This window comes from Leopardus geoffroyi, chromosome E2 (genome assembly GCF_018350155.1).
Source record: "Leopardus geoffroyi isolate Oge1 chromosome E2, O.geoffroyi_Oge1_pat1.0, whole genome shotgun sequence".
Lineage (NCBI taxonomy): Eukaryota > Metazoa > Chordata > Mammalia > Carnivora > Felidae > Leopardus > Leopardus geoffroyi.
This window is the reverse complement of record NC_059335.1, coordinates 42,841,914-42,859,417: the sequence shown is the minus strand read 5'-3', so window position 1 is coordinate 42,859,417 and position 17,504 is coordinate 42,841,914. Positions and strand designations below refer to the sequence as shown.

The window sequence follows — 17,504 nt, the reverse complement described above, 5'->3', positions numbered from 1 at the left end:
GCCCAGGGTCTTCCTGCCCAGGGCCTGAGTGGCCAGAGCAAGAGAGGGCGGAGCAGCTGGCCAGAGGAGCAGCACTCAAATGGGCCTCGGGCATCTTCTACCGGCCAGAGCAGCTGGCCAGGCTGGGCCAGTACCGCAGCCGTGAAGTTCAACGTACCTGTTCCCTGGAAGCACGCATTAAGGTGGGCATTGGTCAATCGGTCAGGGGGTAGGAGAGCTGGGGATGGGCTGCAGGACTGGCTAGGCCTCACTAGCTGTCTCCCCACTACAGTCGGTGGTGCAGTCCTACCTGGAGGGCGTGAAGACTGGTGTGTGGCAGCTGGCCCAGGCTTTTGAGGCTGTGCAGGGAACCCGTGAGGCCCTAGACCAGGCCCATGGGTTGCTCCAGGGTATGGCGGAGGCCACAGAGACCCTAAAACCACTGCGAGAACAAGTTGCACAGCACAAGCAGCTGCAGGTCCTGTCACAGCTGCTGCCCCGGCTGCGGGCAGGTGAGTATGTGGGGGCCCTGGGCCTCAGCCCACTAACAGTCAGTAAACACCCATCACTGATCAAGGGGCTGGGGCACTAGTGGGAGATAGCATGGAGGGACACAGCAGGGACCTCCGAGAGAGTAACTCAGGCCTCAAATGGCATATGAAGCAGGATACAAATTAGCTTATTCTGGGATTCTCAAGCATAGGTTGTGTGAGTCAGGACTGAGACCCAATCAAGTGGCTCTGGCCACCCTGGTTGCTAATTTTTTGAAATGCTTCCCTAACAGAGTGAGTAAATAGCCATTAGCATGCCCCCCCCCCCCCCCACCGAGTTCCTCCCTGCCTTGCCTCCAGGATCCCTCACTTCCTCTTATTTCATCAGCTCAGGGATTTACACCTGGCCTACCAGGCCTCTAGGCCCTTCCCTGGGTCCTTTCAGATTGGTCAGTGCTCTGCTGTACTGGTTGTCAAACATTTTACACATCACTCCAACCCTAGGGCTTCAGCATCCACTGTTGTACCCATTGCACAGGTGGGAGGGTTGAGACTCAGGGCTGTTTCATCTTCTCCCCTCTTAGTGCCAGCTGCAGTGGCCCACACACGGACCCTGATTGGTGCCCAGCGGCTCTTGGAGGCATATGTGTGCCTTCGGGAGCTGGAGCAGCTGCAAGAGGAGACGTGGGCACCTCTGGGGGGCCTGGAGTTGCCAGTCTTCGAGGGGTTGGGCCCTCTAGCTGAGGCATTGGGCCAGGCTGTGGAGGCGGCTGCGGGGGTGGCAGGGCGGCTGGCACGGGAGGACCCAGCCTTGCTGGTGGCTGCTGTGCGTGTGGCAGAGGTGGATGCTAGGCACACAACCTCCCTGGAGCTGCCCCCCCGGGACTGGCGGCGGCGCTGTCTGCAGGCACTGCAGGAGGGCCTGGAGAGGACCCACTTTGGGACACCTCTGCTGCTTGAGCCAGGGGCCTTGGCAGGGTGGCTGGAGGCTCTGCGCGTGGCTCTACCAGCTGAGTTGGCCACAGCTGAAGCACTAGTAGCACCCTGCTGCCCACCACACTACAAGGTGGTCCGGCTCTGGGCCCACACCCTGCACAGTGGACTGCGTCGCTGCCTGCAGCAACTGCTGGAAGGGCCTAAGCTAGGAGCTGCTGACGCCTTCGCCTTACTGCATTGGACACTGCATGTGTACCTGGGGTCAGTACCCTTGGGGCAATGAGAAGTGGGTGGATCAGAGGCTGGGGCTCAGAGTGACACTGGGCTACCCACCTCCAGGCCAGAAATGATGGGGAGCCTGGAGTTGGGGCCTGAGGCTGATGTGTCTCAGCTGGAGCCCCTCCTGACCCCGGAGAACATTGAACAGCTGGAGGCAATGTTTGTGACCCAAATCCAGGTGAGTAGTTGGGGCCCAGGCACAGAGAAGCTCTGCCACCAGCTGTGGACCTGTATCTGTAGAGTTACAGGTCTCCCTGTCTCTAGCAGCAGCAGTGCCTTGCTACAGCAGTATCCTGCTGCCCTTTGCCCCTTCCCCCAGGTTAATGTGGCCCAGTGGCTTCAGAAGGCACTGGATGGGGAGGTAGCTGAGTGGAACCGAGAGCAGGAACCTGGCACAGACTCTTCTGGCTTCTATCACTCACCTTTGCCGGCCATAGTGCTCCAGGTGGGTGGGAAGAGACCAGGCAGGTGGGAAGCCCCCATAGGGAAAGGGGAGGAGAGAAGGACTAGGACTCTGCTGAGGGCCACCCATTTCTGCCTGTAGATCCTGGAAGAGAACATTCGCGTGACCAGCCTGGTCAGTGAGTCACTGCAGCGGCGGATGCATGGCATGGCGCTGTCAGAACTGGGCACATTCCTGAGGAGGTCTGCCAAGGCATTGACCCACTCCCAACCCCTTGCCCGGCTCCTGGGGTTGCCTAAAGGGTCTCTGAGTGAATAAGGCAGACCAGTGGGAAGGGGCTCCTTCAAAACAAGGTCTTGAGTCTCTTGGAGGTGGGGCTGGAGTACCAGGGACTCAGGTTGTGGGGGCACCAGAGTGACAGGTACAGGAACTATCTCTGCCCTTTGCAGCTTTAGTGATGCTCTGATCCGATTCTCCCGAGACCACATCAGGGGGGATGCAATGGCTCCTCATTACGTGCCCTACCTACTGGCCACCCTCAACTACCAGTCAGCACTCAGGTACTAGGAGGCCCCCACAGAACCGCTGATTGAACCCCAATTAGGTATGGACGCAGTCCACACTAGACCATTAGAAATTTTGGACTCACTTAACCCTGGGAGTCCAATCCTAGTTCTACTAATTGCTGTGTGACCTTGAGGGAGTTACCTAATCTCTCTGAATCTTGTTTTCATAAGTATCATGTGGGTAATAATGGTATGTTCTGAAAATCACATAAGAAAATAGATGTGAAGTACCTACCACAGTGCCTACCTGGCACATAGTATCATATCAAAGACCTACTCTGTGCCACATAATAATGGCTGTGGTTGCAATTGTGAGCATAACAGAAAAAAAAATTCCCTTCCTTTTAGGTCTTTTGTTCTTTGAGGTGGGGGCAGAGAGGACAAACAAGTTAATGATGATTTTTTATTCACTCCTAAGGCTTCCCTTACCCAAACAGAAACCAAAAGACATGATTTGCGCAAAGTTACACTGCAAATTAGAGGCAGTTCTGGCTGGGTTTCTTCTAGCTGTCGGAGCCTATCACTCCCAGCTTCAATCTAAGGCCCAGATCTTTGGTAGTGCCCCCTCCCTCCACAAACTTATGCCAGTAGGTGGCGTCAGCGTGGCTAGACAACAGAGGGCCGTGAGGGCCTTGGCCTTGGTCCTGAAGCCATAACTTTTGGTCGGTCCAGCTCCTCCGTGTCCGTCCTGCAGCCCGACGGGGCGGCGTCAGGAGACTTGGCTCCGGTGGAGGCAGGGCTGGACGAGTTGCAGAGGAGGATCTGCCGCCTGGTGTTGGAGGCGCTGCTGGCAGAGCTCCAGGTAAGTCTTCAGGTGGGGATGGGGGTGGGAGGAGGAGATACAGCATATATATGTATGGGTCTCTGCTGGGGAAATGCTAGGTCTGAACGTTCCTCCAGCCCCATCTCTGCCCAACCCCACCCCCCAGCCCCTGTTCGAAGCTCTGCCCTCGCGCCGGTGGCTGTCGAGCCCAGAGCTGCTGGACGATGTATGCGAGCGGACGGTGCGCTTCTGCCAGGATTTCAGGCGAGTGCGGAATCCTGCAGTCCAGGTACGCTTAAGGGAGAGGCTGGGAAGCAGGGAAGTGCCCATAGGAAAGGCGTCTTGGACTCATTGCGTTCTCTGCAGCTTCTCCTGGCTGAGGCGGAGCGCACGGTGGTACTGCAGTACCTACGTGCGTTGATGCAGGGCCGCCTAGTGTGCCGAGGAGCCGACGAGAGGATCCAGGCAGCGCAGCGCCTGCAGAACGATGCGGCCCAGCTTCGGGAGCTTTTCCTTGGTTTGGTGAGAGCTCCTTAGGCGAGCAGATCGGCGGGAGTCTCAGTGGTTGGGTAGGAGTCGAGGGCGGGTTCGAGACCTACTCTGGGGTGCTCAGGGCCTGGAGGAGAGTGTTCAGTGCGCACCGGTGCTCCTCTCTCTGCGGGATCTACTGAACCTCCGTGACCCCATGCTGCTCGGCCTCGAGGTGGCAGGCCTACGACAAAAATTTCCCGACGTGAGGTGCGAAGACTGGTGTTGGTGGGGGGACGGGGAGGAGGAACGGGGCGGAGCTGACACACACCTCTTTGGGGTCCCCATAGCGAGGATCATGTCTCTGCCCTCCTGGACCTGCGCGGGGATGTGTCCCGAGAGCAGCGCCTGGCCGCACTCAGCTCCCTGCAGGCCGGCCCACAGCCCTCTCTCTCTGCGGGTCACCGCGCACTCTTTAGCCTCGTGCCAGTACCTACTCCTGCGCTGTCCTCCTGCCTTCCCTCCGGGCCCTGTGCCTGACGCCCGGCTGCCCCCGGAATACAGCCACAGCCCCTGGATGTCTGAATTGTGTATTGGGGAAGGGGGATGAAATAAAAGTGTAAAGACTAGGGGGTCCACGCTCAGTGAATACGCCTAAGGTATCCTGGCTCCAGTCCTGATATAGGCTGCGCCTCACCTATCCCGGCACCAGCCCTGTATGGACCGCATTCTCAAGTACGGGAGCTTCGGCCGCTGTACGCAGACTACAGACACACCTATCCGCACCAGGGCAGTGAGCTCGGGTCTCCAGGCCCTGACTCTGAAGCTGAGCAGCGCCTGAAGCCCTGAAACTCCCACAGCCCTCGTGGAGGGGGCGGGCTTAGGACATCGCCGCGCCCAGGGGCGGGACCTAGTGGCGGACACCGCCCCCTCTGCTTTGACTGGTCCCACCCCTAGCTGTGTTCTTGGGTGCGCGCCGCCGCCGAGATTGACGCGAAAACGCGCGCCTTCGTGTGAGCGTGCGCGCACCCAAGCGCGTGCGTCACCAGCGTCGGCTTCCGCGGGGTGGGCGGCTGGCGATTGGTGTTGCGGAGCGGGAACGGTGGTGGCGAGAAGAGGAACGAACAGGTGGGGGCGCGGTACGCGGACGGAACCCTCCACCTCCGAGAGGCCGCGAAGGCATGCGGCGCGACCCCTACTCATCTAAGCGGGTACCCCCCCCCTCGCCCGGCTCCATTGTCCTCTGGCTCCGCCCTCGATTGGCCACGCCCTTTGCCCCATTCTCCGCCACTTATTGGGTACAGGTCACGCCCCTCCTCCATCTCTCTGTCCCCATTGGCTCCTCTTCCACGTTAGCCTCTCCCGGAGTTTTTTATTGGCGTAGGCCACACCCTCTTATTTGTCACTGGACTCCGCCTTCTGTCTGGGCTCCTCCCCAGCCATCTTTCATTCATTCTGCTTGTAGTGCTGGGTGCTTGAGACATGGGGGTCAATCAGACCCGTCCCTGCCCTCAAGGAGTTAAGGGGGAGGTGGGGGGACACAGACCTAGGCTCTGACAGTGACACAGTGGTAAAGAAGCCGCCTAGACACTGGGAGCCTCCAAGACGCCAGGAAGGCTTCCGGGAGGAGGTGAGGCCTAAACCGAACCCTGAAAAATGGTTAGGAGTTTGCTACAGGGAGACATTGGGAGGGCATTCTTGGCAAAAGAACGGAGACGTGAGAGAAGCAGGCGTATTCTTGGTCGAATGAAGAGCTAGGTCGAATGAAAGAAGGGGTGGGGGAGATGAAGGGGACTGGTCTAGGGAGAGGCCCAGAGATCAGTGAGGAGTCCAGAAAAGTGTACAGTTAGTTGAGAAGAATGAAGCCTGAGGCCTGAAATTTTTTCAAACAGGTGGTTACTAGGCAGAACGGAGGGAGGTAGGGATGGGGGATCAGATCTATACAGGGAAACAGAGTGTGTGGAAGGAATGATTCCAGTTCTGCAAAGGAGCAGGGCTCTTGGGTTCATCCCATTTATTGAGTAACTGCTCTGGGTCAGATACTATTCTGGGTTCTGAGGACACAGCTGTGAACATTCAAAAGGAGAAGGGAGGTAACTAGTAATGACATATACTGTACTTCAGATGTTGATAACTGCTTCAGAAAATAACGTGGGGAAGGGAGGATTGTGGCGGAGAGGAAAGAGGGGTAGGTTTACTATTTTACAGAGAGTGTGTTAGGGAAACTTGTCTAATAACATATTTGTGCAGAGATCTGAGGAAAGTGGGAGAGTGAGCCCTGCAGTTAATATGAGGGGGAAGCATTCCAGACAGGGGACATGTTCAGTTTGAGATGCCTGTTGTAAATTCAAGTAAAGATGTTGACTTGAGAACTGGCAACAGCAGCTTGAAGTTTACAGAAGTTTGGGCTGATGTTTTTGAAACCATGAAAGTGAATGAGATCACCCTTGGAAGTAAGCATAAATGGAGAAGAGGAGAGAAGTTTCCATAGAAGTTTCCAAGCCCTGAGGCATGACAACATTAAGAGATCAGGAAGATAGGAATGATGAACAATGAAGACCAAGAATGAACAGCCAGTGAGGTAGGAGAATATGTTTGAGTGTATTTGGGAAGCCAAGTAGAGAACGTGTTTCCAAGATGAAATGATTAATTATGTTGAGTGCGCTGATCAATATGTGATCATTGATGACCTTGGTCAGATCAGTTTCAATGGAGAGTGGGGCAAACGCCTAGCTGGAGTGAAATGTAAGAGAGAACAGGAAAGAAGGAGTCAGCGACTACATGCAGATGACTTGGGGTGTTGTGCTGCAATAAGGAGCAGCTGGAGGGAAATGCGGTGGGCCTGGGAGAGTGTGGGGTCAAGTGAGGGTTTGCTTTTGATTTTTTAAGACAGAAATAACAGCAAGTGTTTATGCTGATGGAAAGAATCTAGTAGAGGAAGAGATTGACGATGTTGGAGAAATGCTGGAGTTGTATCCCTGAATAGGCAAGAGAGTTCAGAATCTGGAGACTTCAGTCAGACTTTCGGGGAGAGACTGGATTGTTCTGAGCCCTAGTACAGAGTCAGGAGTAAAGGTCCAAACACTGGCCTTGGATGACCACTGGAAAGAGGCCTCTGAGAGGAGACAGACTAGGGATTGGCTTGAGTTTGCTAAAGTCTCCCTCTGCTCCCCAAAAGCTGATTCTAATTTGGATTTGCACAGATGATCCAGAGGAAAGAGAGCATTCCAGGTGGAGAGACTAACATAAGCAAGGAGCATGCAGGCATTCAAACTGACTGAGGCCAACTAGGCTGGAGGAATGGTGGAGCAGGTGGGAGGGGAGGGATGAGACTGACAAAGGGCCATAGATGGAAGGCAGGTAGAAGGTGGTGAGAGCCCCTCACTGATCACCCCAGCAACTGAGGCTATACTGTTCCAGCTCCCAGCCTGTGTGGGTGCTGAGCACAGGAGATAAAACCATGAGTAGAGGCTCAGGCCTTGTTCTCAGCAGCTCATAGGCTAAGGGGATTCCAGTAACTAACCGCTGTCGAGGTGGGTATATAAGTTCTGCCTCCAGCTTTCCCCCAGTCCAGCTTCCTTGGGTGAGCCTGCTGGAAGGCATGGACACTGGGATGGAGGTGAGGGAGGGGGCAGCTCCCCAGACCCTTGGTGGCAGACCCTGAGCCCACTAAGCACCCACCCAGCATGGACAGTATGGAGCACAGGCCTGCTGATTCTCAGGCCACAGCCACTCATACTGGCCTCCACATGCCCTTCTTTGTCCCCAGAAGTCGACAGTGTGGGGAGTTGGAGTGACTCGGCTGGATGTGACCCCCAGGACAGAATGGTGCTGGACTCAGGGGCTCAGGTGTATGAGCAGGCACCCCCCAGCCCACCAGCCAGTCCCTCGTCCTTGCGCCATAGGCTGAAGCCCTCAGACCGAGATGGGACACTGCTGTACCCCTGGCCTCGGTCCCTGGCCTTGCCCCTGGCTCTGTCAATCCCCTCAGCCCTGCGGCCCCAGCCTGAGCTGCAGCCCTTCTCAGAGCTGCACTTGGGCCACCGTGGCCACATGCGTCGCAGTGAGAGCACCTATACTGTAAATAGTACTGGCCGGCGGGGGGGTGGCACCCAGGGTCGGGCCCCACCTGGACGGGGACGGGACCCAGGTGGGGGCACCCTGAGGTCTGCAGCCTCTCTTCCTCATATTGCTAAGAGTCGAAAGGATGCAGGCCGTGGTGCCAGCAAGAGCCCTTGCATGTTGGTGGCTTTGCGGCCAACTAACATGGACCGTGAGCGGGACAAGTTCTTCCAGTCCCACTATACCTACAACCCACAGTTCGAATACCAGGAGCCCATGCCCACGGCTGTGCTGGAGAAGTACTGTGAGGCTTCTGGACAGTTCATCCATCAGGTCAGTCTAGCCTGCCCACCTCACCCTGGCCTGACCACCCAAGAGGCCTGGTCTGACCAGCTATTGCAACCCTATGTGCAGGCAGTAGGCATCATTGAGGCTGTCCTGGAGAAATTTGGTACCTATGAACACTTTGAAGCTGCAACTGGGGGCCAGCTGCTGACCAAGTGCCAGATCTGGTCTATTGTGCGCAAATACATGCAGAAGGAGGGCTGCGTTGGGGAGGTGAGCCAGCCCGGTCTTCCGGGCCCCTTTTCTATGTGCCCCAAACCAGGCTGCTGATGCCAGGCCCAGCTCTACACGTGGCCAGATAGTGACCCCAGCCAAGCCCCTATCCCTGCCCCAGTAAGGTGGGAGCTGGCTCTGAGCAAAGGTGGTAAAGTGTGGGTGCCCTGGCCAGGTGTGTGGCCTGGCTACCCTTTGGCATCAGCATGTCCACCTGCATACTGGCCACAGGGCTGGTGGCCATGGCTTAGGTCACTACCACCTGCAGGTTGTTGTGCAGCTGAGTGAGGACCTGCTGTCCCAGGCAGTGATGATGGTGGAGAACAGCCGACCAACATTGGCCATCAACCTGACTGGAGCCCGCCAGTATTGGTTGGAGGGCATGCTGCGGCACGAGATAGGTCAGGGTGTGGGTAGGTGGGTGGGTGGGTAGGATGAGAGGGGGCTGGGATGGGGTGGTGGGCAGTGAGGGGCCCCAGTAACCCCACCCCCTCTCTTTCTTCCCCTTCCTTCCGGAGGACGGGCCCTTTCCCTTCGTGAGCAGCTACCTACTCCCTCTGGCTCACAGAGGTAGGCCAGAACATGCCTGCCCACTCTCTGGGCTCACCCTCATCTCTTGCTCCCTTTGGGTATCTTTTGTCCCTCTGCTTCCTTTCTGATTTCCCTTGACAGTGGGGACAAGGTTGCTGAGGCCTGGACAGGCCAGAGGGAGTACCCTGAGGGTTGCACTAGCCCAGCCAACATGGAGGCCCTCCAGGGTGGGTGGAAGGCCAGATCCTAGGAATGGAATTGGTTGAGGACACAAAGCCAGGTTTTAGGAGGGGATAGGCTGAGCTGAAATGGAGAACATGGGACACTAATTACTATTCCTTTCTGTCTGTGTCTCCTCATCAAGAATTCTGTAGCTCTGGGCAAAAGGTGTTTATCACTGGGGGTCATCAGCATGACTTTCAACATGATATGGGCATGCAGGATGTGGGGCCTGGGGTGGTTTGTGAGTTCCTGCTTCTCAGGGGGTAGAGGGGGCAACATAGGGAGGCAGTGTGAGTTTGGGAGAGTTGTTTGTGTGTGTAGCCCTGGATAGGTGGGGAGGATTCTTGTGTGTGGGACTCTGAGTCTTTGGGTGCAAGTTCACCTGAGGAGGGTCTTCCCGCTGCCTGGGGTTGGGTGAGTATGCATTTGTCTGGGGCAGGGAATGGGGGTGGGGAGAACTTGCATGAGAGCCTGAGTTTAGGGGCTGGAGTGTACGTGAGTCACCTTCACCCGCTAGAGGTCCTGCAGGATGTAGCAGGACACAGGTTGGTCCCCTGGATGCCCCACCCAGTGTCGCCTTCCCCTCGCCTTCCCTGCAGGCACTCACTACCTGCGGGGAGTGAACAACGCCCGGCAGCCGTGGCACAGCGCCGAGGGCCGGCTGCAGTACGGTCTGCGGCCAGCGAACCCCACGGAGGAGGGCTTGGCCAGCCTGCACAGCGTGCTGTTCCGCAAGCAGCCATTTCTGTGGCGTGCCGCACTGCTCTACTACACCATCCACCGCGCCTCGCGCATGTCCTTCCGCCAGCTCTTCCAGGACCTGGCGCGCTACGTACAGGATGCTGACGTGCGCTGGGAGTACTGTGTGCGCGCCAAGCGCGGGCAGACTGACACCTCGCTGCCGGGTGGGCACCCGTGCTGTGTTGGGAGGGTTGCCCTGAAGGAAACCTGGGGGTGCGGGGTGGGGGGCAGTGCCCTGAGCAGGGGCGAGGAGGGTGGGCTTCCGGCCAGGGGCTAACGGCCCTCCCGTGCCCACAGGCTGCTTCAGCAAGGATCAGGTGTACCTGGATGGCATCGTGCGCATTCTCCGGCACCGCCAGACCATCGATTTCCCACTGCTGACTTCACTGGGCAAGGTAGGGGGCCACGGACCTCTAAGAGATCCCAGTCAGCTCTCCTTGTCACTGCAGTGTTCCCTGAGCCTCTGATGGGTGCCCGACTAAGGACTGGGTGCCAAGCTCCTCTGGTGGGGGGAACCTGGGTGGAGGTGAACAAAAGTGAAGTGACAACCTGGCAGCAAAAGTAGGTACCTGACCTAGACTTCAGGTGTGCGGGTGGATACTGCATTTCAAAGGAGGTGAGCATTCAGGCCAGGGGAGCAGTCAGGAAAGGCTGGGGAAGGAGGCTGGAGAAGTGGCCAGAGACCAAGTCTCTGGCTCTGGGTTTTTGTGCCAGGCTGAGGAAGATGGACTTCCATCTGAAGCAATGGGAAATCAGTAGAGCTTTAAGCAGAGAAATGTCATTTTTACTTTAGAAGGCTTCCTGTGGATGTTAAGTGGGAGGTGGATTGGAGAGAGAGGCCTAGGGAAGGGAGTGTGGGGGGAGGAGGAAGCCACCTCTCCGATCACTTCTGAAGAACTGGTGGTCTGGCCTAACTGGACAGTAGCCATACAGAGGGAGGAGCAAGCTGGGGAACACTCTTCAGAGAATGGAATCCCTCTAACTCAAAGACCACCCTGAGTTGGAGGGTGACATATTCCAGGTTCTTTCCCTTGAGCTGGCCTAGAGAACTTTGTGGAAGGTGGGGCTGGCATAAGTTGGCACCCAGTTCAGCATTGGGTGTGGAATCTGAGGTGTCTGAGGGAGATCCAGGGGAAGGTGCTGAGGAGTCAGCTTGATACCTGCATTTGGAGGTGAGGGGAAAAGCTGGGCTGGAGACAAGAGTGGGGCTGTGGGGCACGGACGATACCAAGTGTTCGAAGAGAGAACAAACACATCCAGGACTGAGCCTCAGGGTATGTAACCTTGGAGTGGATCCAGAGGGTAGAAGGAGGCATTCCAGGAGCAGAGGGCAATGAGCAATTCATAGAGAGCTAGGACCAGCTACCTGAAAGCCACATCACTCTGGCTACCCCTGAGGCCCAGCTTCCTTCCTGCAGGTGTCCTATGAGGACGTAGACCATCTGCGGCCCCATGGGGTGCTGGACAATACCCGGGTGCCCCACTTCATGCAGGACTTGGCACGCTACCGGCAGCAGCTGGAGCACATCATGGCCACCAACCGGCTGGATGAAGCAGAACTGGGCCGCCTGCTGCCTGACTGATGCTGGTTAAGGGCTGTAGGCAGAGGCCCTGGACAGAGGGCCCCAGATCAGCTCCCCGAACATGAAGCTGACTGTTCTGTGCTTCCATGGCCGAGATGTTTCTTGGGGAACTGGGAGGGCAGGAGCATCCCAGGAGGTAGGGATGGCATCAGAGGGTTTGTGTCCCTTGGTAGCCTCGCTGGGGCCTAGGGACCAGCAGCAGCATGTCAGGCAAACTGAGTCTGCCCTCCTACCTCTAGTTCTCTCTTGAGCAGAAGGTAAGCCTGAGGGCAGGAGGGAAGCTGAGCATGATGGGGATGGGGGGTGGTTTGGGAGTAGAAACTTGTTCTTGCATGAGATGGCTTTGAGTGTCTGCATACTCCAGTCTCTCCCTTCCCCCACCTGGCCCCTTGGTGCTCCTTCAGCTTTCATGCTGTCTACCTCTCACTGGGTCCTGGTGGGGATCTCCCTTCTCCTGGGGTGACTGCCTGAGCCTTAGGGCCTGGCTTTCACACAGACTCAAGGGGCAGGGATCCTGGTGGTAGAGACCCAGCTGGGCTGGGGTGTGCTTTCCAGCATTTTGCCTCTCCCACTGGTCATGTATTTATTCCCTATTTATGTGCTCTGCATCCTGGGTCTTGGGAGGCAGCAGCTTCTGAAGGTTTGGTGGAGGGAACAGAGCTCCTCTGGAAGGCACCAACTGTTCCTAGCCCCACTCTCATCTCCCTCCCTCTCTTTCTCCCTCATACACACACACACACACACACACACACGCACACACACACAGTTCTTCAGGACTTGTGAGTCAAGCCCAAGAGTTCACCTGGCCCTGCCGCTACCCCCCACCATTGGCCTGTGCTATTCCTGTCTTTGCCCATACCCTCACAGCTGGTCTCTGGCAGAGGGTGGCATTGCCTGGCAGCAGTCACACTCAAGCCTGAGGGGCAGGCCCCTAGCCATCGTCCTAAGTCCGAGCCCCTCTTGGACCAGGAGAGGTGTAGAGGTGGTTGTTGCTTCCATTTTCACCTCACTCAACTGTGTGACATTGACCCGTTCCCACCCCGACCCTTGCCCTTGGTTTTCCCACCTGTAAAATTCAGAAATGCAGTTGGAAAGTCCTTATTCGTTTAGTCAGTGAATACGTGTAGATCACCTTCTGTGTGCCAGTTAATCGTCAGAACCCTGACAGAGCTCCCGGTCCAGAGAGAAGCCAGACAATTAAAACAGCAATCACAATGAAGTGTGTGGGCTCTGTCTACCCAAGATCCCTTCCTCTTCCTCTCTCACTTCTAATCTCACTTCCCAGGGCTGTGAGCTCTAGCCTGTCCAAAGTGGAGAGAAATCTCCCTTCCTCTGGCTCTCTGCATCAGGCCCAACAGCTTCCCTGAAGTGGGACTGGTGACTACACAGCACGCCACCCCCCCAATTGGTTCATGAGAGGAAAAGGGCTGTAGGGCAGGGCCCTAGGGTATGGCCATCATCCCACTGGGGGCCTGGAACTGAGGGCTCCAGGGGAGTGTGGCTTGGGCTATTGAGGATGAAAAGGGGCTAAGGACAAGGCAGTGGGGCACAGGGCTTCCCAGGTTGCTAAGACTTAGGGGTATGGATCTTTACCCTAGTTCCTGGGCAAAAAGAGTCACAGAGAGGGCCCAAGGTGACCCACCGGAGTTTATTCACTTCCAGTGGTACTGGGTCAGGTGGAGACTTGGTGGCATCCTCCCCAATGCCAGAGCAGGATCCCAGGTCCTGTCTGCTTTGGGCAGAGAGCAGCAGCCTATCAGCACTCTGACATTCAGGAATCTAGAAATGATGGGGGGGAAAAAGTAGTCGTGTAGGCGGGGGGGGGGGGGGGGGGGGGGGGGGACCCTCCCGCCAATCTGACACCAGGTTTGGGTAGCCTCACACCTTCAGACTCGTCACCCGCCTCAAAGTCGGGCTCGGGCTCTGGCTCCAGTTCAGGTGCTGGCTCTGGTTCCGGATCCATTTGGGGTTCCAACTCTGGCTCAGCACCTTCAGAGACTTCAGCTTCCACTTCCGGATCGAGTTCCTCGAGGGTTCCGGATACTGCCTCCGAGCCCCCTGAAACCCCAGCCTCGTCGCAGTCTGAAGCTCTGGGCGGTTCGGGGCAAGCGGTCAAGTCAGGTGCCTCAGGCGTCCAGTGGCCAGGGCATGGAGAGTCGTAGCTGCGTTCCCGGTAGCCTGGATTGGAGGTGGGAGTCTCATTTTAAGGCCTCATTGGTATCCTTGACACACGGCCATCTACAACTCAGCTCCACACTCTACCCTTCCCGCCAAGCCCCGTGCTCTGGCCCAGGCCCCGCCCCTCTCGCGCTCACCAGGGCCCACGTGCTGCCAGTCCCAGGCCGGGTCTGGCGCGCGCGTAGTACGCTGGGCGCAGTGCAGCAGCTCCTGGCAGGCGGCCTCGCCCTTGCTTTGTACCAGCAGCAGCAGGCGACGCACCCTGCGCTCGGCATCAGGCAGCGCGTCCAACGCCTCATACTCAGGCCCGGTGAGCACGCCGCTCGCCAGCAGTGCATCCAGCAGCAGCCCGGAGTCGTCCTGCAGCGTCTCCACTAGGCGTTTCCGCTCGCGATCGATTGTCTCTGAGGGCCGCTCCTGCGCATTGCCCATGGTGGGGGCTGCATGGGGGAGGGGAGAGAGGTAATAGGGCAAGGACTCCCCCGCCCTTGACCTCTCTCCCAGGGTCTCCGTGAACACTCGTGGCTGGGATTTAAGTTCACCTTGACCCGGGCAGCCGGACAGCTCCTCAGCACAGGACTTGTACCTCCTGCCTTTCAGGCTGCTTCTGTCCCGTCTCCTCCTCAGGCTTCTCCTTGGGTTCCTAAACGTCAGCTGTGGCTCCCCTCTCCTCTATGCTATCCCTGGGTCCTTATTTACTCTCGACCACTCTCCCCAGTCAGGACGTCCCTCCTGTGTCCCCACTGCCTGCAGATCCTGCATTTGATTCAGACCGTTTATCCAAACTAAATTCTTTTTCCCAGCCTGCTTCCCCATCTTAACAAGCAGAAAGACCTACAATTGACCTGGATACTCAACACCCAGTTTGCAGTCAGGTCCTTTTCAGTCTATCTGCTGAGTATTTCTCTGTCATCCTAACCTCCTACTTAGTCTAGCCTTTCATGTACAGCTTAGACTCTGCTGAGTGCTGAATCCCTTCTGCACCCAGAGCACAAGTGCTGAGAACCTTCCCTCACCAACTGAAGGAAGTCTAGGCTCCTTATCCTGATCCTGAGGCCCATCTTTCTGGGGGAGGCTCCACCCCTGCAGTCCCTCACCAATACCACCATGTTGTAACCCTGACATTGGTCTGATGGCGCTTCCTGGCTCCCTAATACCTGAGCAGGGATGCCTGAATCCTCTTGAGACCTAGCTCTGACCAAGACCTCCTGACATTACCTGAGACCCAACGTCTCCCTGATTTCCTGGGAATCTTCCCTGGGAATGCTTCATCTTTAGGTACCACAGACCCAACTCATAAAAGCCACCAACAAATGCTTGCTGAACTTTTCTGTTTTCCTCCATGGATCCTCCCATTTTGAGAGACTGTCTCTCGCAAGCAGCAGGTCTTAGGCAGAAGTTAATCTGCTGTGTCCATTTATTAACAACCAAGGATAAAGGTCCATCACTTTTGGAGTGGCCTGACCCAGGCAGCAAAGCCCCTGGCATTAAGGGGCAAAATAGGTCAGGCCCTGAACCACTCCCTCCTTCAGCCCACCTACAGCAGCCTTGGCTTTGTTCACACAGCACCCTCCCGGGTCTCATCCTCCTTTTGGGGTCACTCTGCTACCTCCCTACCTGGCTCCAGGTCTGGGTGAGTGCCTTTGGTCCTAGCCCCCATCCTGCCTCCCAGGTCTCTCTCACTACCACCTGGTGTCAAGCTATGCCTCCCTGGCCATTTCACCCTCCTAGCCGTACTGAAGTGTCAGCCCTTCCCCCAGGCCACTGACCAGAGACCAGAACTACCCCCACCCCTCCCTCTCCCTTCATGTCACATCTCTGACAAATGCTACTCCTCTACCTCTCAGTGGTCTCTATTAGTATCCCCCTCAACCCCACCATGGTCACCTCATCTCCTATGACAGTCTAAGTACGTCTCAGTCCCATCCCATCACTCCCACCACATAGTGACTTTGACAAGCCCCTGGGACAGGATTTTTTGTCCCCATTTTATAGGTGAGGAGACAGGTTCAGAGAGACCAAGTGGCAGAACTGGGATCTGATTTGCTCTAACTTGAACTACAACAAGATCTCCTGCGAAGCAGAACATCAGCCCTAATGGCCTGTCTGTTTCCCCCCACTGCCCATCAGAGAGAATCAAGATTATCTGGCCTGGCTGCTCTAGGCCACCTCCTAACCTTCTGGACAGCTGGGGTTTCTCCCACTTCCCTCCACCACACAGTGCTGGGAGAACCCGGCAAGCCCCTGGCACATCTGAACCAGATGCAGATGCTGTTCCCTAAGCCTGGAATACCCTTTCCTTACCTCCATGCCGTGGACCCATCCTCCGTGACTCAAATGTCCCCTTTTCCACCCCAGTGCCAGAATGTCCCAAAAGCAGACTGGTTCCTTCTCTTGTGGAACCAGTGAACAGCATACACCCTCACAACCGCGCGGACATCACTGCACTGTGTACACGGACCCTCTGCCCTCTTTGGCAGAGACCTCCAAAGACTGTCCCCCCAGTCACAGGTGCAGGACCTACTCTGTACAAGTGCAGAGAATTGGGGGGTGGGGGGACAGATTGAACTGGCCCCTCCTTTTCCCTCATTGCTCCCCAACTTATTTTCATGTTAGCCTCCTCCCCACATTATGCCAAGTCCTGCACTTTGTGCACCTCAGTCTGAGGTGCAGAGACCCTAGCTGGTCTGGGTCTCCCCCTGCGACCCAATGCTCAGAAGTGAATACCAAAGTTTTGTCGTGGCTAGTCCTTCAAGGGTCACAGACCAAATTCTTCCCGGAGCTTCAGGAGGTTACAGGTGCCACGCATCCAGAGGGGTCTGGGTCTCCTTCCCACCTCGCAGCGCAGGCTCTTACGCTAGGGAGCAAGGGTTGTGGGAAACTGCGGGAGCTTTTGCGAAAGTGAGATCACAAGGCTCCCCTTACCTCCCCTCCACCCAGTCCCAGAGCTAGAGTCCGGCGGAGGGGCGGGGCTCACAGACCTCCTTCGAGCGCGGCTGGTGATGAGGGGGCGCAGATTCTGCCCAGTTTCTCTTCCCTCCTCCAGCCAGGTGCCGGGGGGGGTGGGGGGTGGGGGGGTGGGGGGGCTCCCGGTTCTGTGCGTTCCGGGCGGCCCCACTCAAGAGTCGAGCCTCCGCGGGGCAGTAGATGACGAGGCAGAATGGGCTGGGCAGGGAGGGGGTGGGAGCAGCAGCTGCTGAGGGGGCGGGGCGGCCAGGGCTGCCGGGAACTGGGAAGGGGTGGAGAAGAGGGGGGCGTTCTTCTTAGGACACCGGGAAGCAGGCCGCAGAGGCAGAGCACCGCCTGGGCTCACACACGTAGTCCGTTTTCCCTCTCCACCCAGGGTGCATCGGCTGAGTCAGCGAGCGGGTGGTTCGGCCTGCGGCCCCAAATATCCAGCGCCCAGTCTCTTGGCCTGGCAATTACCAGATGCTTTACATCCATCTTCTCCTTGAATTCTCTCTGCTTGTCGCAGATAAGGCTCAGAGAAGGGGACCAGCTTATCCACGATCACAGAGCAGATGCATTAGAAGGTTGGATGTGACCCCAAAAGCCCCTGAGTTCTGGAGGTTGCAGTGGCCACATGCTAGCCCTGGATGAGGCCAGAGGGTGGGAGCTAAGCAGGGAGTGGAGCTAACCTCCACTCTCCAGGGGTTCCACTATTAAAGCCTTAGGAGCTGGAAATTTCTGTAAATGTAAAGTTCCCCCCCCCCCCCATGAGTTCTATGCTCCCTGGTCAGTAGA

The 17,504-nt window shown here is 57.0% G+C and overlaps 3 protein-coding genes across 22 annotated transcripts in view; 2 read left to right on the top strand and 1 right to left on the bottom strand.

Moving 5' to 3' along the window:
• EXOC3L1 (exocyst complex component 3 like 1) overlaps window positions 1-4,514 on the top strand; it is a 35,513-nt gene extending 30,999 nt beyond the window's left edge. For 5 of the 8 annotated variants that reach the window (XM_045443051.1, XM_045443055.1, XM_045443057.1 and 2 more), the window contains exons 3-14: window positions 7-182; window positions 272-491; window positions 1,055-1,667; window positions 1,746-1,863; window positions 2,005-2,130; window positions 2,230-2,330; window positions 2,538-2,648; window positions 3,327-3,456; window positions 3,584-3,706; window positions 3,784-3,939; window positions 4,031-4,155; window positions 4,236-4,514. In XM_045443051.1, the coding sequence (XP_045299007.1) occupies window positions 7-182; window positions 272-491; window positions 1,055-1,667; window positions 1,746-1,863; window positions 2,005-2,130; window positions 2,230-2,330; window positions 2,538-2,648; window positions 3,327-3,456; window positions 3,584-3,706; window positions 3,784-3,939; window positions 4,031-4,155; window positions 4,236-4,425 (2,189 nt within the window). In that variant the 3' untranslated portion in view covers window positions 4,426-4,514. The remainder of the gene's footprint in view (window positions 1-6; window positions 183-271; window positions 492-1,054; window positions 1,668-1,745; window positions 1,864-2,004; window positions 2,131-2,229; window positions 2,331-2,537; window positions 2,649-3,326; window positions 3,457-3,583; window positions 3,707-3,783; window positions 3,940-4,030; window positions 4,156-4,235) is intronic. The other 3 variants (XM_045443052.1, XM_045443058.1, XM_045443053.1) reach the window with 2 other exon arrangements.
• Window positions 4,515-4,902: 388 nt separating this feature from the next.
• Window positions 4,903-12,801, top strand: KIAA0895L (KIAA0895 like). 10 transcript variants are annotated; one of them, XM_045443116.1, is made up of 8 exons: window positions 5,020-5,515; window positions 6,271-6,466; window positions 7,655-8,280; window positions 8,362-8,505; window positions 8,774-8,906; window positions 9,858-10,163; window positions 10,297-10,394; window positions 11,418-12,801. In XM_045443116.1, exons 3-8 carry the CDS (start codon window positions 7,711-7,713, stop codon window positions 11,580-11,582), a joined length of 1,416 nt encoding a protein of 471 aa, XP_045299072.1. In that variant the 5' UTR covers window positions 5,020-5,515; window positions 6,271-6,466; window positions 7,655-7,710; the 3' UTR covers window positions 11,583-12,801. The 10 variants fall into 10 exon arrangements, 9 of the variants coding, with proteins under 9 accessions (XP_045299073.1, XP_045299077.1, XP_045299076.1 ...); XM_045443117.1 differs by lacking the exons at window positions 5,020-5,515; window positions 6,271-6,466 and adding an exon at window positions 4,903-5,013; XM_045443121.1 differs by lacking the exons at window positions 5,020-5,515; window positions 6,271-6,466 and adding an exon at window positions 4,915-5,013 and having other exon boundaries at window positions 8,206-8,280.
• A 409-nt stretch (window positions 12,802-13,210) lies between these two features.
• NOL3 (nucleolar protein 3) lies at window positions 13,211-17,456 on the bottom strand. 4 transcript variants are annotated; one of them, XM_045443136.1, is made up of 5 exons: window positions 16,527-16,679; window positions 13,898-14,200; window positions 13,558-13,760; window positions 13,467-13,509; window positions 13,211-13,361 (listed from the first exon to the last, which is right to left on the bottom strand). In XM_045443136.1, exons 1-5 carry the CDS (start codon window positions 16,567-16,569, stop codon window positions 13,354-13,356), a joined length of 600 nt encoding a protein of 199 aa, XP_045299092.1. In that variant the 5' UTR covers window positions 16,570-16,679; the 3' UTR covers window positions 13,211-13,353. The 4 variants fall into 4 exon arrangements, with proteins under 4 accessions (XP_045299092.1, XP_045299091.1, XP_045299094.1 ...); XM_045443135.1 differs by having other exon boundaries at window positions 13,467-13,760; window positions 16,527-17,456; XM_045443138.1 differs by lacking the exon at window positions 16,527-16,679 and adding an exon at window positions 16,686-17,456 and having other exon boundaries at window positions 13,467-13,760.
• Between the last annotated feature and the right edge of the window lie 48 nt (window positions 17,457-17,504).

Bases quoted from the DNA above. Each gene is read 5' to 3' on its own strand.
- NOL3 (XM_045443135.1), bottom strand. From the start codon at position 16,569: ATGCGTGGCACCTGTAACCTCCTGAAGCTCCGGGAAGAATTTG. The intron at 14,201-16,526 runs GTCTGTGACCCT...TCCCCCATGCAG, and splicing joins GAAGCTCCGGGAAGAATTTG to CCCCCACCATGGGCAATGCG. The intron at 13,761-13,897 runs GTGAGCGCGAGA...CCTCCAATCCAG, and splicing joins CTGGCAGCACGTGGGCCCTG to GCTACCGGGAACGCAGCTAC.
- KIAA0895L (XM_045443117.1), top strand. From the start codon at position 7,711: ATGGTGCTGGACTCAGGGGCTCAGGTGTATGAGCAGGCACCCCCCAGC. The intron at 8,907-9,857 runs GTCAGGGTGTGG...CCTTCCCTGCAG, and splicing joins CATGCTGCGGCACGAGATAG to GCACTCACTACCTGCGGGGA. The intron at 10,164-10,296 runs GTGGGCACCCGT...CCGTGCCCACAG, and splicing joins GACTGACACCTCGCTGCCGG to GCTGCTTCAGCAAGGATCAG.